Source organism: Crocodylus porosus, unplaced genomic scaffold, assembly GCF_001723895.1.
Source record: "Crocodylus porosus isolate Cpor-Errol unplaced genomic scaffold, CroPor_comp1, whole genome shotgun sequence".
Classification (NCBI taxonomy): Eukaryota; Metazoa; Chordata; order Crocodylia; family Crocodylidae; genus Crocodylus; species Crocodylus porosus.
Genome location: NW_017728917.1, coordinates 9,969,876 through 9,996,868, shown reverse-complemented (window position 1 = coordinate 9,996,868; position 26,993 = coordinate 9,969,876). Strand labels below are relative to the sequence as shown.

The window sequence follows — 26,993 nt, the reverse complement described above, 5'->3', positions numbered from 1 at the left end:
CATAGTGCAGGGAGAGGTCGCTGCAAGCTACAGCGCGGCAGACAGCTAAAATCCTTCCTGAAATAATCTGTAGGTGCACCCTCCCCCCAAAAAATCCAAAGAATAATCAGGGATACACATCTCCATTCACCAAAGCGGGAAAACCCCAGTACAATGAGTGGATTAATCATCTGGATTTGATCATCATTTGACACAGATTTGTATAGCTCAATACGGGATGCCGATTTAAAAAGTACGCTGGCTCTCGGTCTTCCAAGCAGTCTCCCCCACTTCAGGGCTGTGCCCCGCTTCTGGCTTCATGCCTTTGTCACCAAGAGCAAAGCAACACTTTCCAGAATATCCCCAGGGGAGCACTGCTTGCCGTCAGGTTTGGGAAACAACCTTCTCCTTCCGCAGCCACTAATCAAAGATGAGCCTTCTTGCTTCCTGTAAGTTAACTACCAGGATACCCAACCTGCCTAAAACACACCCAGACACTCAAAGCTTGAGAAGTTAGCCTCACCTGTGTAAGCAAGCAATGGGAGAAGTGGTGAAAAATTAATCTTCTCCCAGTCAGCACTCTGCATCAGACACCCAGCCGACCATAACACCAGTACGTGGCTATCTCCACTGGGGAAAAAAAGCAATGATTTCCCTTGTGCTGAATTTCATAAGGATTACCATGCCCAGTGTGGTTCTAGGTGCAGGACACACTACCCATCTGCATCAATGCTTGATATGCATGAATCGCTTTCCTGAAAACTGGGCGAGTTGCTCTGGGTTTCGTTTGGGTTGGACATCCACCTTTAGTCTCCTTTCAAAAACCCCAGCCTCTGTTACTCCATTTTGAGTATAGCCACTCCTGACAATGTTTGTATTATATCCTGTAAGAAATTCAGGCTTTGGCTCATCTCACATTTATTTAAAAGAGGTGACCATTTGATTGCCTTTTACGTTATCTTTCAGTTGGAGAAAGTCAGGTGCCAAATCTTTCAAGGTGCTGAACTCGGCTCTCGCTGACTGTAGCAAGAGGTGGGAATTATGGATGCTTTTCACCTTTCAGGAGACCATCCACATCTTGGAAGATCAGATCGTACGCTCGCTTAAACTGCAAAGAGCACAAGCACATATGTTAATCCAGTTCACTTCTAATTCAGCTTTTCCTTCCTATTGCACATCACCAAGCTGCTTTGAAAGACTGAGCCAATCCATCCAAATACCTTTCTTCAGAAACAAGACAAACCAAAGCCACTCTGCCGCTTTTCTCTCTCATCATAAAACCACGGTAAGGAGTGAGAGCTCTGTCCCCTAGCTTTTTACTGTTTTTGAGCATCTGTCAGCCTGCATTTCTAAATCCAACCACACCAGCTGCACATGCCTCAAACACAACCCCTACTGAACCACGCAGCAGAGATAATTATGTAGGTGACAATACAGAAAAGCTTGTTCAACCTAGGGAATGCTGTTGCATAAATGGAAATTAAGCCCCCCTGCAGAAATAGGAGTTATGGTAAGTGCTAACAAGTAATGGTTTAGCACAGAAAACACTTTTTTATAAGAAAACGAGGCGCAGCACTTTGATAGGAAGGTTCTCTGAAAGACCATTTCTAAGCCCGGCTGCATTTACTTTCCAAAGTCATCCAGGGACTAAACAAGTAGGTGATGTTAGCCTCTGCGTAATGCCATACTTAAATCTGAAAAACTGTCCAGGTTCATTTTTCTCCACCGTTGCTCCCCACAAACAGGAAGACAGATAAAACAAAACCATCACTTGTAGGAGTAGTGGCTTTATTGTACCTGCCTGTGAACAAATTTTTTGAATTTACAGTGAGATTCCACTTAAACAGGGAAGATGGGATTGGACATTTGGAAGTGTTGTAGTGCCATCTAGTGTACTCTCGTACAATCGTTAGTGAATACAGAAGCACTCTTTGACGCAACCTGCAAGTCAGATGTCTATTCCAGGGGGAAAATTAAGCCAGATTTATAACTGAACTAAATGAGCAGCAATAAACATCTTTAAAGTGCCCACTTTTAATTTAGAGCTAGGATATTACCACATTCTTGCAATTTGAATAACTTTAAAAAATAAATAAATAAATAAAATCAACCAATACTTGAACAGAGTTGAACATGGGAGCAGAAAACTACATTTTAGAGCACTAAAAAAAAAACTTGCCACTTTTTCTCTCCAACAATTAGGTACATGCATAAAGTCCTGACGTCATGATGGCAGAATGTGGGTCAAATTAAAACATGTAGCTTTTCCCTCTCCACCTACAAAATCATGTTTATAATCTTTGCTCTCAAATACTTCTGTTCAATTCAAATAACCCAAGCAAAAGCAACTTAAAAGAGCGCGCCGGGGGGAGGGCGGGGCAGAAATCTAAAAATGTTTCATACATAAAATATTTTCATAAATTGCAAGTTATTCATTTGAAGTATTTCATCTTAATTGAAACAATTTCAATAGTTGTATTTTCATTTTTAAGTACAATTTCTCCCTTTTTTCTTTATCAATTCCCCTACCTGGTTTTCCTGCCTTTAAACTATTTTACAGTTGGGGAAGGGGAGGGAAAGGAAAAAAGAAACAGTGGAGAGAAGCAAACATTAGAAGCAGACTTTTGTGTTGGGGTTTCAGCAAGAAAATGGGAAATTGTGCAGAAAGTCTGTATTGGTAAAGAGACTTTCTGAAAAACAGCTCAATTCCTTTGAAGAATTTCAGTCACCGACAAGGCCAGTTGTGCCTCCTTTTGTGCTTTCACCCCTATTTTTTTTAGCCAGACACCAACTTTGATGTCAGCCGCCTACTCTCCACGTCCAATCCCTTCCACGTTCGTCTGGCTGTTGACCTCGTTTGCGCCTGGTCTTTGCTCTTTGGCCAGTTTGGTTTTTTATGCATAAGGATTCTTTCATTTTTCCCCTCTCAGCCTCAAAACACCATCACTATACTGCATTGCATTTACCACTTGAGCTCTTGGGATAGCAGCTTATAGCTGCACCAGTTTCTCCACCCCCAAACCCACACCAATCAAGTTTCCACTGCCACTGCCTTCGTGCTGAATGCCTCCACTCTTCCTCTGCTCAATCTCCTCATTTCCTAGCAAGGGCTTGTGATCTCGACTCCATTCTCATTCCCTTTCACCTTGCTGCAGCATTTAGGAGGGCCAGTCCTTCATCTTCTAGACCTTGTCCTTACGGCCCCAGTGTCAGGATCCTCTGTTCCTCTGGACCGTTCTTGCATCTTTTCCTTTGCTACTCCCCGAGCATCTCTGGGAGCTGCCAGGGCTCTGTTTTTGGCTGTCACTATCTCCTCTACACTTTCGCCCTGATGTCACCTGTTCCAAGGCTTGCAGTCATCCCCATGCTGATGACCAACACATGCATCCCAGCTCACTGGGATGCTACCAGCTCCTGGAGTTTGTTGCTTGAAAACACCTGAAAGCCAAGGGTGAGGTCTGGGTGCCAGAGAAGCCAGCATCTTTCCCATGAGACAAAAACAGTGCTGAAGGAGTTGGCTGGCAGTCAAAGGAGAAACAGCTGAAGACTTGGTGCAATAAGGGCACCGAGGTAGCCGGTGTGGTGTCTGGTATACTTTAGTTTGAGATGGATTCAGGCCAATAGCTTAAAGGACTAAAATGAACTAAGAGCCAAGCTGACTAGGTCAGCCTGGGGCAGATGGCAGAAATGGATCCAGAAGGGATGCCCTGGTGCATCTGTACCCCTTTCTTACCATGCCACAGGACCAGAGACTTAAGTCCCAAAGGAGGTAAAATTCCCCCCCTCTATCCCTCTACGTTCAAAGGCACGTCCCCTTTCCTCCCATTCCCCCTTCCCTGGCCTGCCACTGCTGCTGCCCCAGGGCAAGGAGAGGTCCTGTCTTGTTCCACCTGGGCTTTACAGGGGTGGGCTCAGCCCAGAACTGCGGCAACAGCAGCAGGCATGGTCCCATGCCTCGGTCCCAGGCGAGTGCAGCCCCCATACAGCTTGACTCGAGGGGGACAGTGCAGACCCCACCAGTGACAGGCAGGGGAGGGGGACATAGGAGAGCAAGAGGAATTCTCTCTTACCTTTGGGACTTAAGTCTCCAGCTGCTGCTCCTAAGATGTGACCTGTCCACCCTGCTCCGGGGTGGGGAAGGGGGCAGGCTGGAAACAGTGGGGAAGCCTCCCCTGCAACTACACCTTTGTAAAACCCTGGATCTGTTTCTGGTACCAAACAGCCAAGGCTGCATGTGCAAAACATGAACATCTTCTCTTTTCTACTTTGCCTGATCAAACCAGATGCCAAGCAGCAGCTTGCTGGATCCCAGGCTCTGTAGGGGATCAGGGATCTGCTCCTGCTTCCTCTGACTGCACCTGTCTAGATTCATGTAAGTCTGGACAAGTAAGCAAGGTCCTCCTCAGACCAATGAGCAGATGCATGACGGAGTATGCAGTGATTGGGGTAGGGTGGAGCAGTGTGTTTTCAAAGCCGTGCTCCTCCTCGTGCTGTAGACATGCACAGAAGTCACACGGGAGATAAACCTGGGTCTCCCATGTCCTAAGCACTACAACAGCCATCCTCTAAGTGCCTTGGAGAAAGTGTACAAAGGTGGCCTGTTGTCAAAAGCAACGGGCTGAGATTCAGGGGCGCAGAGTCTGATTTACAGCTCAGCCTCACACGTCTTGTGTAAATGTGTCTCACCGAGATCTACTTGGGCTCCAGTCCCCACCTTATAGAGGACACCCTTGGAGTAAAACCCATTCATCACCAAGAAACTGAGGCCATTTATAGACATTATGTTCTTCTCTGTTTAATATGGACTACTATATCCACGTGGACATCTGTACTCCAAATTAAAATTGGCTCCAATCTGAATTAACTAACCTGCGCTGAACGAGCACGGAAGTTAAATGCAGACCCGGGCAGTCCGAATTAGGCAATTGAAACTGTATTAATTAAATAGTGTGTATATATAGCGTAGCTTTTAGGAAAAAATAGTCCTTGAGAGCTCCGTTAAGCATTCTGCAAAATCCAAATAAGCATTGCAAATTTGGGGTTTTGCAACGCAACCGAAGCTATCCCCCCTACCTCCTCCTCAGCCTTTACAAAGTCAAATGTGCCAACACCACCTTACAGTGACTAAATATCAGTGTCCTGACTACGCCTCCAGCTGTACCCAAGCGCAGGGACTACTAGTCTATGAGGAAGGGGGCAAACCCTCTTGCTCATCTATTAACCCTTAATTCAAATTGCAATTTGATTCAAACTGTGTGAGGCAAATCAGTTATTGTGGTTTAGAAAATGATAAGCAAGTCTACAAAATGGCCTGAGATGCTCCAGAGCTGAGCGCCACATGAGTATCTGACAGCCAGTTCTTTCAGGTTAGGGAGAAAAGACAATCTTCTATAATACAAGCGTATTCAAAAGAACTAAAATAAAAATGTTCATATTAGCCTGAGTTTAAGCAAGCCTTCAGTGATGAGTCTTATTGGAATTTAAATACGAACTATAAAATCCTGGGGAAAAAAACAGATCTATGGCCCCTTCCCCTTCCTTCATACGTTGCACCCTTCTGGGTAGACCAACAGCTGTCTCACTAGCAAAACGTTGTCTTCAGCTTCTCTCACACCAAGTGCGTCTGAAGGTACATTTCAAACCTTTAATTTTTCCATTCACGATGAAACATGAATGATTAATGGCCGAAATCACCCATTATTATTCTTGTTTAATTAGGTTTAAAGCCTCATCACTTTAATATTTACGATTATGTTCTTCAGATGAATTACGTTGACATGCCATTGCTCTTCTTGCTACAAATCACACCTTACCCGTACCAGTCTTCCACGGCATTCAGCTAATACGACTTAAAAAAAAAAAAAAAAAGACATGTTGAACGTTGGAATAAAAGCAGAATGAGAAGCCAGAGAGTGTGAATTCATAAGTGACTCTTTATTGCAAACCCCGATCTCAATTTACATTAGATACTGGTCACTGCAAGTTTGGAAAAACTTATAAGACTGGCAACATCAATGTTCACTTTATATTGCAGATGCCACCACACTGCTCACAGGGAGAGTAACCCAACCGAGTGTGAAGCAAAATCCATTACAGTATTGTGGAGACAAATATCACAATGAGTATCAAGGAACAAAGTCCTTACATAATGTGGCCCAATGCCCAAGCCTGGTAAAAATAAAAATAGGCTTGGGGCGTCTTGGATTCCTCTGAATCAGATTCCCAACCAGACCGAAGTCTCCCTCTGTCTCAAACCAAAGATACTAAAAAGATCAGCTGAACCAAATCCCTACCATCATCCAAATATTGTCCACGAATTGGGTTCCTGGTTATTTTGTTTCTGACAAAAGCTTCTTCCAATCCCATCCAGCCTCAACCTATTGCCAAATTTCTTTTAAAAATTTAAAAGAGAGAGTCAGAAAGGTCAGCAATGTCCATGCTATATTCCTCTTGACTAAACAAGGCTTTCAGGGCAGAAAAAGTCTCCCCATGTGTTAAGTATCCATGTTAAAACCCAGAGTTGCTCAAGCTGGCTAATTTGGGATGGTCTGTTGGGTTTGTCGGCTGGGTCAAGTCCCAAGTTAGCAGCCACCCCAATTCAAAGTATGTGGCCAAACTGGATCTTCAGAGCAGTAATAGCAGCCACTGTTTATGACCCCACAGGATGCGCATGTGCTTACATTTACACACCGCATATTGCCATCCATGTCACCAACGTTATCCACAACATGTGCCGTTGCACCCACAAGCATATACACAAGTCTTCATGGAAGGAGGCCCCAGGACAGTATCCCCACAGTCCTCTCTGCCAGCCAAAGTACCAGGCTATAGAGTAGACAATGCAATCACGTGCTCCATTGGCAAGTCAGTCCCAGATGTTCAGATCTGCCACCAAGGGGCTCAGCCAGTCCCACTGCTTTGGTCCACGCAGTGACGTTTTTTCCATCTCTACAAACGTCGGGCCCCCTAGAACCTGACAGACAGCGATCAAAGACGACTTACAAACACGTGTTCTTTACTAATACTCTCTCTTTATATAATCTCAAAGCGCGTATATTTATGCACGTTTCATAGTTACAAGTTTTCCTTGTTCTTAGAGATTTAAAAAACAAACAAACAAACAAACACCAAAACCCTGACATATTTACTGGTTTAGTCTTCTTTTATACATTTTTTTTCCTTTGTAAAAAAAAAAAATGAGGTAAAATAAAAAATAAATACAGTCATTCTGTATTGCTCAAATATTTGTAATTCAATAAGGCATTTTTCATGTCAAGAAGTGCAATTTTGCTTCCACAGCTCTTTAAGAAGTAAAATACCTTTATCTGTAAGTCACCAAACATCCGACTCTAGGAACTGCACCAAATATCTTAATGCATTCTGTTTTCAATCCATCTCGCTTTTCCTATACTCAGCTTAAGGTCAGGAGAGATCTATATGAAAGTTATGCTTATGGTAATTCATCTTTACAGTTATAGGCAGGGCAGTAAGCATATCTACACTCTGTAAAATTGCCTATGATTGTTAGAGAATGGAAGTCAATAATACCTACTGTTATATCACTCAAGTGTTTATACTTCATGTATGCAAAAGCAAAAAGGTTTGAGTTTTGTGTTTTGATTTTTTTTACAAGTATACACTCTGCCTCAAGCCAGAGACATGATACAATTATAAAAGAAAAATGCCATAGGAATTCATCATGAAAAATCCAGCATATAACAAGAAACTGTTGTTTATCTGTTCAGCTCAGTCCTCAGATATTTCTACAGGTTTGTACGCATAGCTGTGCTCCCAATGAAGTCAATGGGCATGCTTCATGGACTCCTGCAGGACCTGGATCTTAGCTCAAAAGGGAGTTTTCTAAAGGTCTTGTTTGGCCCCCACTGAAGCCAGCAGCAAAATTCCCACCGACTTCCACCCCCATGAGCAGGAGTTTCAAAATCTCTCCCCATTTGTTTAATATTGATCCCATTCAAGCCAACAGAAAGCACCCCCATTGAGAACTGGCCCTACCACAAGAACAATTTTTTTTGCAATATAAGTCCATTCCAAAGCACCTGCATTTGCTGTCATGTTTGCCCCAAGAAACCCACAGCTCTTTAGCATCTGAAGACAGACTACAAATAGCATTTTTTGTTCAGCCTTCTGCCCCAGAAGCACCGTTTTCATGAAGTGCAATGAAAACCCTGGAATTACCAACTACCTAAAAGTTTGTACCACAACAGTTTCCTACCCTTTGGAAGAGAAGCCTGACATAATCCAGGGCCAGAACTTTTTAATAATTTTTAATTAATTTTTGGAGGCAAGAGCCAAATGAACTACTGCTGCTTTAAGGCTCTTAATTAAACATGCAAGGCACGCTACCCTGCATCTTGAAAATGCTTCCAAGTTTAAAATGGGACCCTTGGGTACACGCTGTATCAAACAGTGGTTGTTAAGCTTTACTTTAACTGCTTTATTCTAACAGGTATTTTTACAAAGAAACAGCTTAAAAATCCATAAGTGATAGAAGTCGATTTGTACTCGGGTACTGAGTTGTAACATGTACGGTACTACAGCATAAAAGCTTCAAGGCCAAACAATACCAGTACCAAAGGAGGAAGGTTGGCCTTTCCTCCATCCCACAACCGACTTCAGAAACACCTGTGTATTAAATCTCCCTGTGCCAGCTTGCTCCTCTGGACACACAACTTGCTACAAGACAAATCTGACGTGAAATGCGTGGACATTCAAATCTTTGTAAACACAGGACAAGCAGCTTACGATTAGAAATGCAAGGGATCAGTGTAAAAGAAAGTCTTGATAAATAGACATAACATACAGACAAAGACTCCTATAATAAATCTCAGATCTGATAAAATATAAAAATACTGAACATTCAGAGCATTTTGGTCAGTGGATAGTAAGGGTTCCGCTCCCCCTAGAAGTTAATATACATTTATATCCACCAGCTTTTTTTTTTCCTATTTTGCTCATAAAAATAAGAGTGTTATTTTAAATAATTTTAAATCTGGAATCTGACCTAGAATTCATCATGTTTTACCCTAAACGGCCACGTGGAATGCTGCGATACACGATTGGCAGCCAAAAGCACAAGGTACATAAATTCTTCCACATCAAAGGAGTAGTTAGTAAACTTTGGATGTTTCCCCAGTGTCGGGTGGTGTCCCTGGAAAAACAAAGTAGGTTTAAGAAAGCACAGACATTCGAAAAATGAGTCATGAATTGAGCAATCAGCATTTTAATATATAATCTCAAATCCATTGAAATCCCTTATAGCAACTGCGTCAGTAAGTAACTGTGTAACAACAGTGTTACTGATGGCTTGTACTAACGGCCAATTAATTTCATTTCTCTTCCTCCCCACACCCCACCCAGCTATTAATACAAAACGTCTCCTAAATCAGAGGAAAGTTCATTTGGGCTAGCGCACAGATACCACATTTCACATACACGAATGAAGACAAGGAAAACAAATTTACTTTTAATTAATTAAAAATAGTATCCTCCCCCACACCTGCTATGAATTACCTGATCCTGAGGGAAGACTTTGTCCTTTTTTTGCCAAGTGATATAGTGAACACCTCTGAGCCTTGCTAAATCCAGATAACACCGTTCATCTTCACAGTTGTACCTAGGGACATGCAGAATCATATAGTTACCCTCAAAGACTGCCCTAAAATACAAATACGCGTTGTTCATTTGTGAGGCAGCAAAACCCCGAGCCAAACTCTACACCTTAGACAAACTCATTAATTGAAGCAGGATTGCCCAGGATAGAAATCAATGCTCTTAATGAAATGCAGTACACTTGTCCTGTGTATTTAGAGTAAGGATGTCTCACAATGATGCTTCAGAAGAAATATAGTGAAAATGGAAATCCCAGGGCAATTTAGGTAGAACAAACTGCACATAGCTGTGCTGGAATTTAGCCAGGATGGTGGTACCAAGCACTCTTACGCCACTAAATAAATCACAGGAACTTCAATAGTCAGGGCTTGTTCCATTTCCTCACCTGATTTAACTTACTTGGATAATCAAAACGTCCTCTTCAGGTATGTTCAGACAAGTGTGGTGTGTGGTGCTGCAGCTCCACATTGCACACACCGCTGCATATCATGCACGTCACATATGCAATCATTCCCTGCACTGCTCATTTGCAGCACTGGAGGATGGGGATTTGACCCCAAGAGATCCCAAAGGTCCAAAAACCCATGCCTAAAAAAAGCAGGGCAGCACATGTGGCAGCAGGTGCATGCCTCCCAAAACTAGAGCCTGGCCAGCCGGAGCCCACTCTTCAACTGCTGGCCAGGTTCCCTGCTGCAGGAGCGCTGCAGCTGCAGCTCCTGGAGGCCCCCAGGAAAAGTTGCTGGCCCCAGCCTCTCCCACTTTACCTGGGGCAACGTGCCACACGCCAGAGCGCACATGGCATGGGAGTTTCCTGAGGACAAGCAGCAGTAGCACACATTGTGCCGCTACTGTTTGTCCACAGGGAAATGCACATTCCCGCTCATGGCAACATGCTCTTCTTGGCAACATCAGAGTCTTTTACCAAAACAGACCCACTGGGAGAATCCAACCCATGTTCCTCCTCCTCTTTTTTTATTTTATTTTTTTGGAGTCTTCCCATCCAATCACCAACTAGATGATTCTCTGCTTGGCTATGAGATCTGATGAAATCACAAATAAGGATTCTTTCAATCCTCCATCCAGAAGAATAACCTTCACTCAGGACCTAGTCTAAAGTTTCAGCCCCAAAAGGCAAACATTATGAACAACTGAAGGACGATGGTTATAATGGAAACATGCAGACAGCCTAAGAGCTGTTACTGTTGATGCTACAATACCAAGAAGGAATCGTTCCTCAAAAAGGCATGGAAAAAGTCATGTGTTAAAATAAACTGAATAAAAGGACTTACAGCTCAAAAACGACAGCCCAGTCTGGGAGAAAGAGCAGATGGGCGAGTCCAGCTCCATGCATGCCGATGAATATATCGGAGTTGTGTGTGATTCTCAACTGTTCTGAAAATGCAAGTTCCCTGCGGACAACATAACACTTGTTAGCATCCAGAATGCCTCCCTGTCTTAGCACAATTAGCTATGTTCAAATAACATAAAACTCACTGAATGAAGGGTAATTCTGGAAGAGGACAGTGCTCCAAAGCATGGATATCTTTGAAACAACAACCCCCTAAACTGTAACCACTCTGCCCAGCAGCCATTCACCACGGGAGCAGAGACAGCGCGTTTTCACACCTTCGCTCTAACAAGACTCCGCTGCAGACTTAAGACTCTCTCAGGTACGTTCTCCGATTAACCCTAGCAATGTGCGATCATCACCTTATGTAGGGACAGGCATCCAGCTTAGTCTCAGGCATCTAGAGTGGAGGGCACTAGATGGAAACCTGGAGACCTTGATTCAATTCCTGGGCCTCTCGCTGACCTGCTGTGAACCTGGGCGAGTCATTTCAACTCTTGGCCTCTGTTCCTTTGGGATTTGCTTGCTTAGACTAAACTCTCTGGGGAAGGGACTGTTTGCACAATGTGGGTGCACTGCCTATCTACCTAGCACCTCCATTTCAAATAAAGCATCTAGGCACCACCATAATGTATAACAATAACAGGAGATCTTACACCCATTAGCATGCAAGGACAGATACAAATAACAAAAGAATTGACCAGCTGACCTACTAAAGGGACTAAAGGGAACCAGTCTTTGGTTTCTGCCTCTCAGTTCCCCTAAGGATTGGTAATGTTGGTGATCAGCAGCAAACCCAGCAGCGGGACGTGAACACACTTGCTTTGGAGGATTTAGGAAGGTGAAGTTCTTCAGCCTGGAGCTCATCCAACGTGACAGCCATTCTTGCACAGCCGGCTGCGGGGTAGGGCATGTCAAGTCACTTCCCACAGCAACTGCTTTTATACTGACGGCTCTTAGGTTTTCAGAAACGAGCTACACCCAGGTAGGAAATTCTGCGGGAGTCTAGACCTTAACCACCACAGACAACAAAAGAGGCAGATAATATGATCCCCACATACGTACTTGTACTTGTAATCTACTACTTTGACCTCAAATGATGAGACCGTCTTCAAAGCATTGACAAGCTAGAAAGAAAAGAGTAAGATTTAGTGAGGTACTGATGTTACTTCCTTTTCCCCAGCCCCCACCTGCTTTCCACCTTCTCCCCATATCCACAAGGAATGACACTTGAGATAAGAGTGCCTATTCCCACTGCTGTAATGAAGGAGTTTGCTTTCCAGTCTCCACATCTCAAGTCCCAGTGTACAGGATAAGTGCCTGCCTAAACTTCTGACAACATGGATATTCCTTCGCATCGCCCCATCTACCATTCACTGCCTTCTTGCACATTGGCCGATTATGCGTATGGAAGTACAGCACTGCTTGCACTTTTGGAGATCACTGTTTTTTATATGAAGCCTTAGCACCTGATTGAGTACCACTGAAACCACTAGGATTTGAACCATTACCTCGAAAGGGGCAGCCCAGACTCTACAGGCCAGATTTTTCAAAGGTGTTTAAGTACGTAGAGATGCATCTTAGTTCTCAGCAACTGTTTGTGGCCTCAGTAACTCCACTGTAAATCTACCGAGCCTCAATCAGTTCTCACTTCATCCAGCTTCGCAGAGGTATGACTCTGTTCACCTAAATGCAGTAAGTCCCAATTTACATAATGTGCTGCAATGAGAATCTGGACCTCTTTAGGATTGGAGGCCCATCCAGCAAGGTGTTTAATGCCTAAACAAGCACAGGAACACACCAAATGAGGTGAGCTTTATGAACTGCTAAACCTAATGCCACATGCTGTGATTAAATTTTACCTTGCAGCCAGCATAAGAAAAAGTGCTCCTGTGAGGTCAAGGCCCGACACTGAAGCCATTTTCTGAACTTTATTTGCTACCAAACCTACTACCTCGGTCATCACAGGAGAGCTCCGCAGGGCCTTCCTGGGATACATCACCCAATACAGTTTGCTCACATTCAAACTGCTTCAAAAAACATGCTGGCCTAGGTAATCCACTGTCCTTAGTATAAGGGTCCCCTCTAAATAAAGTATCGCACCAATGGTCAAAACACATGGGCATTATCACAACAGCTCTTAAAGACAACAGGGTGCAGGAGGAGAGAGATGGAGTCAAGAGTATTTTTCCCCTATGAAAGTACCATCAAGAAAAGATGCTAACCTCTCTCTTCTTGGCATGTGTCCATTATAAAAGCACGCTACATAAGGCAGCAGAGGGGAGGCAGCGTAGTCCAGTGGATTGGGACTGGGACTCTGGAGATCTGGGCACTGCCACTGACCCGCTGTGTGATCTTAGGCAAGTCTCTTAACATGTCTGTGTCTCAGTTTCCCCATCTGTAAAATGGGGATAACAATGCTTAACCCACCTCTGCAAGTCACTTTCCAAACTAAGAATGAGAAGCACTAGATGTTGTCATTTTATCAAAGGTGCACCTTGACTGCAAAACACACCCAGTGACCTGTGATTTGAAAATGCAGGCTACTTTGACAGATTCAAGTGTGCACACTCAGAGCTATAAGCACAATCTGGAGCATCTCATTAGTCTGGTGGTTTTCAGCACGGACCTGTCAAGAAGTCTAGAGTGAAGATGCACCAATAGGAAACTGAAAGAACAGTAGTTAGCCAAGTAAAATTTAGCTTTAACATCATATTATGGCTTTGTCTTATTGTCTGAAGAATGGGCACATCTAATTTAGCAGCCCTACTGGCCATCCTTCACCAGGCTCCACAGATAAATTTACAAAGCAACCAGGCTCAAAACCAGGGGCATAGACACGGATACTGGCTAAATGGCAACTCTGCTTACAGTAATCCTAGAGCTGAGCACATTTATTCAAGAGTTATCAGACGGTAGTAAAGCCCTAACTATTGTGCCCAATAGGTACATGTTGTTGGTGGGTTTTTTTGGGGGGTTTGAGGTTTTTTTTTTTTTATTTTAAAAGGAAAATAACCCAACCTCATTCTGGTTCAGTATTTTCCGGTAGTCTGTACTGCGTGCAAGTATCGTGACTCGAATTCTCCCATCCTAAAAAGACAGAAGCAGTGAAACATCCGTAAGGCCCCCAAATAAATCAACAGGTCTCCTATGATTAGTTTTAAAGGAAGCAATGGTTTGAGCAATAAAGTGTGTTTCCTGCAGGTAAAGTAAAAGCCTCGAGCTAAACAAATATTTCAAGTATTCTCCAAAAACAATAAATTAAAAACCTCTTACAGCTACTAGAAATGGAATATTTATTAAATTACCTGCTTCTATTCAAAAAGAATTGCCGCACTACCTGCTAAAATAGCTTCTGAATGCAGGAAAAATGAACAGATATCTGTTTTCTAAGACCCCTGGAAAAAATGATTTTGCCCATCTACCAACTCTCGCTCTCTTCCCTTCAAATCAACTGGGTCCTTCGGGGTAAATTTTCCAAGTGAAGTAATGAGATTTAGCCACAGGACACCCATTAGTGACAGTGGGAGGTGAAAAGCTAAATACTCCTGCGATGTGTTGAAAGCCTGCCACTTAGTGACAACATGCAGGCTACTCTCCGGTACATATCTCAGAAAACCAAAAGTTGTTGTAGTTATCAACACAACTGCGCCAAGTCTGCAAGCTCAGTGCCAGGTTTAATTGGTCCTGTTCTACCCCCAAGTTGGCCAGGACAGTGAGGCTCTACAGATGCATAACCTAAGCCCCTGCAAAAAAACCCAACCAGACACCTTGCAGTACTTTGCCAGGTTCCCTCAGTTAGGCTTCAGAGCAGTGCTTGATGGTGGTGCCTTCTGGAGCTCATGCATCTAGGCTTCCTGACCTGGAAGGGCATTTGTTTTTGTACAGGGATATATGGATTAAGAGTGGAGGAAGGATGGAAGGGAAGAGACTGGGGAAGGCAGTAGCTCCTCAGCATTACAAGAGGAGGTTTGAAGACTTCTCCAAGGAGAGAGGACATGGGAGTGCCTTTTATTTATATGCTCAGGTGTAGACTAATACAGTTGAATGACTAGCTGGCGAACAAAAGGAAGAACCAACATAACCCCATGAGAGACGGACTATAACACTTACAACCCTTCTCTGCTGGATCCGGCTAGATACCGCTACTTTTCTGGGCACAGATGATGATGGCTTACAGAAAGGATCTGCAAACTCTAAACACAAATGGTATCATTCCTACCTTGGGTCCTTCTTGCGTGATATTTAATCTGTGTAACACGTGCTGGGAAAATGCTCTGAATAACCCAGTACCATGACAGCCAGAGATCTGAAATCAGAGAAGTGATTGGTATCATCATAAAATGCTCTGCTTGCAATCTACCCTCAGACTTGGTTTGCCAACAGTGGGAAAACTCAAGCTCTGGAACAATACATATGTGGATGTCTAGGCGCCACAACGGCAAGATAAAAAGGACTCACCAGTGGCGTATTATAAAATAAGCCATAGCGCATTCGAGGCAGTAACGAAAAGACTGCTTCCTTGAAACATACCTGAAAAGAGAGAGCATTAACATGTAAAGGTCACACACCTACAACTGATTTAACAAGGACATCTTCCATACTCATTCAGTGCACATAGTATTAATACTGAAAAGCCCCCTTCAGCTCCAAATCAGGGACAGCCACTGAATTGTACAAGAAACAGCACAAAAGGTTGGAACACGTCGTTGCCACCCCATACAGTTCTCACATTAGGGACTAGTTAAAATCCAAGACTGAAAAGACCAAATGAGGAGCAGGAAAAAACAAACATTTGGTACGATCGGCTGCTTCAGGCATCTATAAATCACAGGTGGGCCTGTCTTTGTAGGGATCTGTAGACACCATCTGCTGAAACACAGGTAGGTTTTAAGGACAATTCTCCTACAGAAGGTTTTTGTGGAGGAAAAAGGGGCCACTACTGTAGGCTATGGTTAATCAGGGCAGGGAGTGGAGGTTACAGAAAATTATAAATGTCTGATATATGTATGCATATGCCAAACTTTCCTGCTTCTACACGAGGGGGTGTTTTTGGAGTGCTCTTCCCTCGGCACCAAGGCTAAAGGTTCAGTTACAGCGCTGTCTGCTCTGACACTACCAGTTTTCATATATATAAAAATACATGAAATAACATCCTTGAAATATAATCCATACATAATACTTGAAATATGATATATGAAATAGGATATATAGTATATAATACTTGAAACAGGATATACATTTCAAGTATATTATTTCATATATATAAAAACTGGTAGTGTCAGAGTGGACAGCACTGTAACTGAACCTTTAGCTTTGGCGCCGAGGGAAGAGCACTCCAAAAAAAAAAAAAAAAAAAAAAAAAAAAAACCCAACCAAACAAACAAACAAAAAAAACAAATACCCCCTCATGTAGAAGCAGGGAAGTTTGGCATATGCATACAACAACACATGCAGCCACAAAGAACTAGCTTACAGCCTCAGTTTTCACCTGAAGGAAGCCCCGACTTCAACTGGTCCAAAATATCTGTCTTTGAAAAGGCAGGAAAGGTCTAGCACATCACCCTGATAACATACAGCCTAGCAGTTCTGGCTTAACATGCAATCCCATACCCTTTTGGAGTCAAACGCTTTCAAGTGTATTATTTCGTAGTCCGTAAATGCCTTCCATGTCTCACTGAACAAGTCTCCATAACCATACGAGCTCTAGGAAGAAAGACAAAAAAAAGAAAACAAAAACAAACGTATGCACACCTGTGAGTAATGAATGCATATGAAAGAAGCCCTCACTGAATGATGGTGAATTCTATGCATTACATTAGTTTCTTGCATGGGCTTTGTCACTCTAGTAACTAAGAGCCAGCCTAATATAAACCACAGTCATGTAGAGCATCTAGGCTGATCCTTACAAGTGTAGAGCGGCCTAATTTGAGATAAACAGGCCTATAAACTCTAGTCTAGACCAAACCCAGCACAGGGGTAAGGGGAGGGTGTAACAGGTAGCTCTTGCCAAAAGAATACCTCTGGTTGCCACCTACAACCCCCAACTTGAGCAACTTGGACACCTCCAACCCTTTCTGGAAAATAACCATCTCCAGGTAGCCACAAAGGATAACCCTGTCCTAGCTTTCAGGCAGCCTCCCAACCTCAAACAGCATCTCTCCAGCAGCACACTACTTAACTCCTATTCATAGCAAGGGACCAGAGCTGGCTTCAGGCCTGGATGCCTTTAGTGCCCCCTCTTCAACAGAGACCACATCATCATGGGACTGAATAGCACGGTTCATAACACCCAAGGTTCATTTACCTGCTCCTCGACCCATGTCTTATATGCCGTCTGCTGACTTCAGACTAACAAGACTAACTACTTCTCAATGCTGAGGTGAAGCCTGGTTGTCAATGTACATGCAATGCAGGCATTTGAAATGAGAAGCTGTTAAATCTATTTTGGATCCGCTAAAATTTGGAAGTAAGCCTAGCACTTAGTGCTGCTGTGACAGCTAGCCCTTCCAGCACGAAGAACATCTACCATGCCATGCCTTTTGGTGGACAGACCTCTGAGAACCAACTACTCCCTTCCAGCCAAGAGATCAACTTCCCCAGCTCAAGCAGCAGAGACTTCCCCTGCAGCTCCATAACAGATCAGTAGCATCTAGAAGGCAAGAGCATCAATGCTTCCTTGCCCAGTGCAGCAAGATGGGACATCAGGGACCTGAGGCAGTCTGCTTAGAGAATGTACACTGCCTTTCGATGTTGTAGCTGTTGGGTCCACCTTGTCTTTAATGAGAGAGGAATACATTTTCCAAGATCACTAAAAAAAAAAAAAAAAAGCCTACAAAACAGAGGCAGGGTCCAGAGAAAGAGAAGAGACTCTAAAGGACGGCATATATTTCATTAGCTGGGAGCCTTTCTACTTTCATGACTCCACTTCTGCAATGAAGTTTTAATGAACCGTGGGCTGGATATAGCTCACCAGCAATACAGGAACTGCTTTCCCAGATCAGTAGTGACAGTCTCATCTTCAAAGCCGGGAGCTCTGCTCCTCCACAACAGAGCAGATTGTCAGGGAACACAGAAACGTCACTTCTGCACGTATAGGACAGGGGTCCTACAAGTGCATTCCCTACTCACTTTCTGGCTTACTTCACTTAAAAGCAATGCTAATGAGGATAGAAGTGCTACAGTACCTAAGAAGTATGCATATATCTAATTATGTTAAAAGGGAAAAAAAGGGGGGGGGGTAATGCATAATAAGCTCAAAGACAGTCTTTTAATAATCAAACATTCCCAGCAAATCAAGCAGGTTCTTGGTGCCATCATCTGGTAGTGTAAGGGAATAACACTGGTGTGTAGACTCAATAAGTAAATCCTTGTAAGCAATGCACACTTCTTGCACTCATTCTATACTGCGTATTTGTGAACTACAACACAACATTAAGATATCAACATCCTCAATAACATAGGAATTAACAGGAAAAGTAGCCCATTTTTCAAAAGTCCTTCACAACAATACTATGACATTTTCGGCCTTTTAAGATGATCTTAAGCATGTATTTACATACACCTACACCTCAGTTGGTGACCTTAACATGCAGAAGATGCATGCTTATTTTAAATGGATTTGCTTCCAATATAGATTCGTAGATGTTAGGGTCAGAAGGGACCTCAACGGATCATCGAGTCCAACTCCCTGCCTGGGTAGGAAAGAGTGCTGGGGTCAGATGATCCTAGCCAGATGTCTATCCAGCCTTCTCTTAAAGACCCACAAGGTAGGGAAGAGCACCACCTCTTTTGGAACAATATATTAGGGTGCATATACATGTGCAGCAAGATTGTTCTGATGCACTGCAATTATAGCATGTCAGAGCAGACACGGTTAATCGAATGTGCTGGAGCGTGGTGCTTACTGAGCTCTAGCAGACTCTAGTGCCACATGTATCAGCGTCCCCATGCTGAAAAGTGATGGCGGGGTGCTTTAACTAAAGCTCGTTCAATGAGCTTTAGTTAAAGCACCCCGCCACCATTCTTCAGCACGGGGACACCGATACACGTGACACTCTAGGTACTTTCATTTGAGCAGTTCTCGGAGCCACTCTAATTAAGGCACCTCCTCTCCCGCCCCAGAACACGTGTATAAACACCCTTAGAAAACCTTAAAAACAAATAGTTTTTAACCAGCTGCATCAGAAGCATCACATTAAGTGAAGTGCTGGAAAGATTAGCTGGTAGTTGAGCTAGGACACATGGAGGGAAGACGGACAAGAGCAGATGCACTATGCTGTATCTACGATAGGACTATTCCACACCTTTCCAGAGCTACTTACCGTATCCCACATGACAACATTGACATCAGTGCTGAAAGAGTTGTTAATGTGCTGGGTGATGTAAAGATTGACAAAGTCACAGAAGTGATGGTACATATTGACACCTGAGAGGAGAGAGGAAACATTTGTTGAGATCTAATAAACCAAAGCCGCATTCGTTCATGTTTTTGTGGATGAGCACGTTGAGTCATTTCCTTTTGAACAAGACAGGTCTTCATCCCAGCATATGGGACTGTTGGCAGTTTATATTAGTCTTCCCATTCGTAGAACTGAGGGCTTCTTATACCCCTTACAGTGGAAGTCAGGGAAGAAAACACTAATGTCTTGGAGATTTCTTAAACCACAGAACAGCCAAATGCAGCAAGCAATAAAATAAATGTAACTTGTCATTTCAACTTAGATGTGCAACTGGTTTCTGTTGCATCCTAAAGGAGCTACCACAGCACAGATCCTTTGCTTCATCACTGCCCAGTTACATGGGTAAGTACCAGTATTATATCTTCTGTAACTGTTTTCAGGGTGTTTAGGGCATCAAGGTCAGCTCTGTCTTGGCCTCAGTCCTGCAGAGCTGGGGATATTTGGATGCCATTGATCCCAGGTTATTGCTTCAGCACCAGTGCCAAAGCAGGGATCAGCTCAGTAGTCTCTCATTCAGAGTGCTTTCACTCACTCCTGTTTCAAAAAGGGCCTAACAATTATCTGAATGCTAAACTAAAAAGTATTCTCCTCTATTAACGTTATGCCTCCCAAACAGAGCATTAGAAAGGGCTGACAAATTACAGAAGTGCAAACCATTTACAGTAGCACAGTTTTCATAAAGCCTTCAAGCCTTGGCTGCCTGAGGGATTTGGATACAGTGTCCAGTAGCAATCACTAGGACTTTTGCAATGAACTAACTACCTTGCTTCACACCCCGCAGCTGCTTTTCATTGAACATGAAATGGCTCTCTATTTTAAGTTATAAAACTACATAAAATTGTTTGCCTGATTTTTTTTCTTTAGATGCACAACCTACTTCCCCCATATAGTTGTTATAGATTCTATATGTGCAGAAGCTGCAGTTACTAAATTCACACAGCAGAAAGTAAGTTATTTCTACTCTTATGATATGCAAGTGATATTAAATTAGTCACCAGCACATAGTCAGTCAGCATGAAAAAGGAGTGGTCTGACAAAGCACAAGTTGGATTATACTAACGTTACACATTTTGCTTCTCTGTGAAAAGGGAATGGAGAAAAAGTGTTCCGAAACATGTGTGCACTATGTGCATGCATTCACAAATAACGCAAGGTGCAACTCAATACACTACATCAGGGTAACACCTTCTTCTCTCTCACCACGTGATGCAGAAAAATACAAAGACCTGGTTACCTGCATCTAATTTCATGAAGTAAGTTGGCTTTTCAATAACAATCTCGCATTTCCCATCTTCTATGGGTCTGAAACTCAAGGGAGTAAATGTCTGGAGTTCAGCAAACCTGGAAATATTCATGCACAGGTCACACATCTGACTACGAGTACCAATTCCACTCTTACAATTCGATGTTTGTTAGGGGAAACTGATATGATGAACGATGTTCCCCATGTTGAGTAACATTTGACAATTAAAAATTAATTTCAACTGAAACGGATGGTTCTGAGGCTACAGGCTTCAAAAAGGTTAAACTCTGCCTTTGATCTCAGGAGTTGAGCAGCATCTTTGATCTACAAGTCAAGGCAGCAGAGAGCTAAGGAAACCTTTCTGCCCACCCACATGTCCAGGCTGCAGTTGATGCAAGTACATTAATTTAAGTACATACAAGTCACATGTGCTGATGTGCATTTAAAAGGCACTTGAATGCCAATCTGAATATTTTCCTAAGATCAATAACCATAACAACACAGCTGATGAATCTGATGCTAATTAGAAGGGATGTCTATGTCCACTGGAACTGGATGGGGGTGTTCAGCTGATGGGACTGATTACCAAACACGAGAGACAACAGTTAAGAAGGTCCAGAAAGGAAGATCCAAGAAACTCTGGTGTAGCCAGGGGACGCCCAAATGGAAACAGAATGAGGAAGAAAACTGAATCCTCAGTGCCTCCAGGCACAAGGGAACTACTTGCAGTTGCATGGCAGCAGCTCTGAAAAGGGCAACCGTCCATCTCTGAATACCCGAGCATCTGCCCCATCAGTCCAAATGCAGGCCTGTGGGGGCAACCCTGACCATGCAGAACAAGCATGATATTAGCCTCAATTCAGCAAAAGGCTCAAGTCAAGAGCCCATTAGCTGAATGGAGGAAAAAGGGCTTTTGACCCCAGAGGTACTTTAGAGAGGCAGCATCCTCACACCTTCACCCTACAATCAGGACAGGTTTAGCTTTGTTGCTCCCAGCCATGCAGCTTGGAAATCAAGCCCTGGATTTCCAGCTTCTAGCACTGCGCACAGTCATTTCCAATTCACTTCAGAAACCATTTCAAGTGGTTCTCAAGCAAAAAAAAAGAAAGGAGTGCTGCTTTGGGGTCAAGGTGGGACAACAGCCTTTCTTCCACAAAACCGTATTATCCGCAGCCATTACAACTTAGCCCTGTGGGTTATTTTGACTCTCTCCCACATGGATGTTTCAAAACCAACTGCTGCAAATACACAACAGTGCATGGGATGGGATCTGCACTCATTCCTCGTTTGCAAGAGTCAAGGTTTTCCCAAAACAAACACATTCGCACTAAACGCCCCACTGAGAGCCGCTGGAGCCCAGGAAAGGAAGAGTGAGAAAGAATAAGATAATTTCACTGAGAGGCGGTCAAGACAGCAAATCTTACCAAGACTGCAGAGGACTCTTGCGCTGACCTTCTGCCAGGAAAGCTCGAACATCAAGGTTGCAAGAGCCACCAATTTCTCCTTTCTGGAAAAAGTCCTCCCTGAACCTGGAGGAATAAAACCCCATCAGCACAATATACCCGACTCCAGTGCAGCAGTTCAAGAGGAGTCAACCCAAGCCTGAAGCAATCCAGTGTGCCATTAATTCAATATGGGCAATGCAATATGGCTTAGCTTTCCCAGCTCCTGGGCTCAAGCCAATGCTGCCAAGTTGCAGTTCAGTACGGTGCTTCAAGCTGAAGTATGAGACATCCCTTTGCCATAACCCAAACTTACCCGAACTTGCTCAACTGGCCCTGTTGTCTCTATGCACTACATTCAACCATAACATTTCTTTGATTCTGGGCAGGGGTGGCCATATTCTCACATGTACAACACACTTCTTTCCCCCAAAAGCCAGCTACTAGGAATTGGAGTGTGCCTTATATGTGACAAATATGGTAAAAGCAGGTTCTGCAAAAATATTACATGTGGTAAGCATCCTAAAATTGGTCTGTCTACCTCCTGTGCCCACCCACGCCACTTGATACCACCCAAGCAGGCAAAGGATGGATTGGATTCTCTCGCCACCACTTCCTCCTTCCATCTTTTGCTTTGAACAGGCCAACTAAACCAGGCCTGCAGGCCACACAGACAAGAGATAATCTGCTTTGCGAGTCCTGACGGGCCTTTGCACAAGCCCAACACCCAGCTAATCCGTCCTATCTGGACATCTGTCAGCAAATGCTGATTTCAGCAGCAGCAATTTAAAGGGCCCTGGAGACTGCAGAGCTGAAGACTTATAGTGTGATAAAGTTTTAGCAGGCAGATATCATGACGAAGGGTGCACCAGATATGCAACAAGTCTCCCTCCCTGCAGATATGAGTTTTGAAATACATTTTTCCTGCTGTTTCCTGGTCACGACAGAACATGAACAATTCAGAGACCTGTCATGACTCCTCTTGGCAGTCCTCAAATCTATGTACAGGTTGGTGGCTCTGCAATACTGGAGGTACTGTGAACAGGTAAGCGAGGAATCCCCCTGGGAGAAACAAAACAAGTAAGGGTTGCTTGCAAAAAAATTAACATGCTTACAAGACAGTGCAGCCTTCACAAGTTACTTATTTAATACCCACAAACACCTACCGTTTCCATTGGCTTGCAGTGGGTTCTCATTTCATCCAACCGCTCTCTTACGTAGCCAAAGTCAGCTTGTTTCCAGAAAATCTCTTGAGCCGTCTCAATGCTGTTAGCCCTGATGCATGGGGGAAAAGATTCGAGGTCCTTCCTTTAACATACATTAGCTTTCTGATGTGTCCCCTTAATCCAAACAGTAGGAGAAAGCCTGAGAAACTGTTTCATTTTTCACTATCCATAGGAGACTTCAAAATAAGCCAGCTATGACAAAATGAATATTCACACATTTTTTAAGCATCCCAATGCAGGGCCTGCTGGGCAACAATGGTTAACAGAGGGACCGTCTAGTCCAGGATTCAAAACGTGAAGTAGTCACAACCCAGAAGTGAACAAAACCAGGACAGCAAAAACGGAAGATACACGGACACAGACAGGAGACAAAGACAGCTGGTTACAAAAGCCCAGAGCTTGCAGAACAATCCCCACCACGTGCAACCCTCTGCCCCCCGTTTCGTGTATTTTCTTTGTACATTAGGTTACTAAAAATTTGCTCTAGCTTCCACCAAATATGAAGAAATACTCATATACATACAGTGCTTGGAGAACACAAGCTTATATGTTTGTTTTGGAGAGACGGGAAGCGGGACACTTTGGGCCCAAGTCCTGTACAGCACAGAGCCTCTCCAAAAGGCTCTTACGATTTCTACCAAGACATTATAATGGAAGTAACCACTGGGTTTTTCTTCACGCTTGGTTTTAAAACAGTTCATTGCACTTTCTTTAATAAAAGAAGTCAGAGTTAGTAATTATAATTACTTCTGCTTGTTCTTAACTGCAGTAGCCCCCATGGCATGAGTCATATCCCTGAAAGGGCATTCAAGAGGAACAATTATTAGGCAATGAGAGGCCAAATCGCACTCCCCTGGGCTATGCATTTTAGCAGCTTATATAAATAAAATGTCTTGGCACACCATCATTTGAAAACACCCTTTCAGCTAGCCTAGATCAGGAGATGCAGTCCTCCTTTAAGCTTGCAAATTCAGTCCTTAGAGGGTACACCACAGGCTGTAGGCAAAATATGGTCCCCAACTCCCTCACCACAAGAAGGACAGTGACAGTGAAGAGCTATGGAGCTTATGGTCTATCCCGAAGCTACTACTACAGAAACACAGACTGGAACAGAAAAGCCAGCCATGGCTGCTTCCTTGCTATTCCAGTTTCAAAACAGGAAATGGCTTATCGTCTGGATACGGGCAAAAGTCCCCACCGGAGTGAAAAGCTAGATTCCCCGATAGGGTGCAAAAAAACCCAGATTATCAAAAAGTCATGGCTTTAAACTGAATTATAACCAGGTTAATAAAACATGCTGGCAGCAGGTATGTCAAAGCATGAGTTTTCCCTTAGACTTGCCCAAGGAAAAAAAGCCTTTACACATTACACAGGTTTCCATAAAGAACTTTGTGATTATACCCTCTGCTAAGCAGAGACCACCACAATGCTCCCCAGGTGACACAAATGCAAAAGCAACATGGCCATCCACCTCATCCATGCATTTAAAGAGGAAACTTACCATCCGGTCTCAACATAGTCACACACCGGGTAACTGAACCTGTGCTCTGGCTTGCAAGATTTTTCATAGCCCCAGCAGGATTTTAGTTTCTTCACAGATTTCTAGAACACAGAGATCCCCATTGAAAGCAGCTGCCTGACCGCCAGTTTTAAAGCCGACGTAAGAGTCGTGCTTAGTCAAATATCCTGTCTCTTGAAAATAAATCTTGCAGAAATCTTCTCGTTTTCTACTCTCTTAAACAGTATTCTTGGTAAGGAAACATTCGGCTTGCCCATGCATGACTTAACGCACACAGATTTGACTGGGCATGCGAGTATCGCCACAGATATCAATACGGCTTGGTGTGGTAGATGTTACATGCATATATAGTGTTTTGTTCGATAAGGCCTTTTGAAACTTAAGTTGCAATGAGTCTCATGCACACCTGACAGAGAAGGGCAAACAACCTCAGCCTGGTAAAAACAAATCTAGTAATCCTATAATAAAGCTCCTTTCCTATGCAAGGTGCAGTCCAGCATAAACAAGCCATTTTTTTTTTTTTGGCTGTAAGCAATTGCAGAGTTTTAGTGGAAACTATCCTTATCTCAAATCCTGCAGGAGTTGTTCTCCCCACCTTGTTTACCTGACAATACCAGAAATGCAGTTTATTAAAGGAATCAGCGGGCCCTTAAGGAATGGCAATTCTCATCCCAGAGATGAGAGGCTTATTTATTGGCAAGAACATCAACCGGCTCCGCACCAACTTTAACATCCACGATTCTAAGAATAACCACCACCAAAACGCCATTTAGGAAAACGAAGAAATACCTACTTTATATGGGCAATGTGAGTCCTGCTTACAGGCTGCAACAAGAGCCCGATGGTTGTGCAGAAAGTATGGAATATGCTCCTCTGGCAAGTTGAGACTTTCGTAGCTATATAATGGCGTTTCTGGAAGGTTTCCGACTTCAGTGAGATTTGCATCTTGGGGACCAGCCAGGCTTTCTCGCAGCAGCACTCCAAAGGCGAGCAGCATTAGCATGGCAACCAGCAAGTCCTGCCATCAGAAAGGAGAGACTATTATGCCCCACCTGAAAGCCAACACATCACAGGTCAGAAATCAGCCAAATTAAAGTCATATACTCTAAGTCTTTTTATCCTGGAAGGTACAACTTTAGAAGTCTGCTTTTAGTCCCAGGCGAGGCAAACTTGCATGAAGACATTAGGTCTGAACTGTTTAAAGTATGAATCATTACTCATTAAACATCACTGAGCGTTAGCAACTCAAATGCACACAAAGTGGGTGTGCTGGCTTCAGCAAGTCTCCAGGGAGCCTGGGAGTCCAACTCCGGAAACTAAGTATAGCCTGTACGATATCTGGATGGAAGGCAGAATTTCCTTTCTAAACCAGTCTCATTTTTTTTAGGATGCGAAAGAAAAAAAGTTTTAAAATAGGAATGGTGGAAAATGCAACGCGTTTCTGCCGACTAAACAGGGAACGCCTTCCAGTAGCTGAATGGAAAGACGTACAATTCTCTGACTGATATTCGGATGTAACCACATTTAACACTAAACCACGACTGGTTTTTCAAGCTGCATGTTATCACTGCATGTAGCGCCAGTAACGGCCTTAATGGAGGGCAAGCCGGGTGACCTCCCAGGGCCCCACACTTAATAAAAATTAATCGCACTGGATATGTGTATTATCAATACCGTAGGAAGATACTTTCATTGCCATTTCATGGGTAGGGCAAAGCAAAATTGAAAACGTCCAACGTGCTGACAGGTCATCAAAATTAAGCCCCCAAATGACTCTCATGCCCAGGGCCCCAACAACCCTCAATGCCGGTAACACCTTCCTGGAAGAAGGGTCTTAACCCACCCGTTAACCCGCGGCCCTGTCATTGGGGTGACCAAACCCGAGGGTCCACCTGCCCGTGCTGGCCCTACCCGGGAGCCCGCAGCCTGAGGAAGCGGGTCACCGATGTTCCTCCTACCTGCTCGGTTCGGCGCCAGATTGTCAGGCCGCACAAACCTGCGGGGAGAAAGCACGGCCGTGACAAGGTCTCCCACAGGATGTACGCCCAAAAGCTTGCCGAAAAAGATGCTTTCCGACTATCAGAGCTGCTCTAGTAAGAGACCGGATCCACCCCCAAAAAGCCTCCTCGTCTGCCCGTGTCCTG

The 26,993-nt window shown here is 43.7% G+C and overlaps 1 protein-coding gene and 1 long non-coding RNA gene across 5 annotated transcripts; one reads left to right on the top strand and one right to left on the bottom strand.

The window, feature by feature from the left end:
- The first annotated feature begins 420 nt into the window (after positions 1-420).
- On the top strand, positions 421-13,948 carry LOC109311188. The gene is made up of 3 exons (XR_002101442.1): positions 421-432; positions 2,600-2,607; positions 13,535-13,948. It is a non-coding gene; the product is annotated as an uncharacterized LOC109311188 (long non-coding RNA).
- EOGT (EGF domain specific O-linked N-acetylglucosamine transferase) lies at positions 5,893-26,096 on the bottom strand. Of its 4 annotated transcripts, none has more exons than XM_019536677.1 (16): positions 25,997-26,095; positions 25,643-25,901; positions 24,832-24,932; positions 23,271-23,379; positions 23,072-23,166; positions 22,087-22,191; positions 20,654-20,760; positions 19,282-19,385; positions 16,571-16,663; positions 15,419-15,490; positions 15,180-15,266; positions 13,979-14,047; positions 12,023-12,084; positions 10,899-11,018; positions 9,511-9,613; positions 5,893-9,148 (listed from the first exon to the last, which is right to left on the bottom strand). In XM_019536677.1, exons 2-16 carry the CDS (start codon positions 25,850-25,852, stop codon positions 9,002-9,004), a joined length of 1,584 nt encoding a protein of 527 aa, XP_019392222.1. In that variant the 5' UTR covers positions 25,853-25,901; positions 25,997-26,095; the 3' UTR covers positions 5,893-9,001. The 4 variants fall into 4 exon arrangements, with proteins under 4 accessions (XP_019392222.1, XP_019392223.1, XP_019392224.1 ...); XM_019536678.1 differs by having other exon boundaries at positions 25,643-25,867; positions 25,997-26,094; XM_019536679.1 differs by lacking the exon at positions 15,180-15,266 and having other exon boundaries at positions 25,997-26,096.
- Between the last annotated feature and the right edge of the window lie 897 nt (positions 26,097-26,993).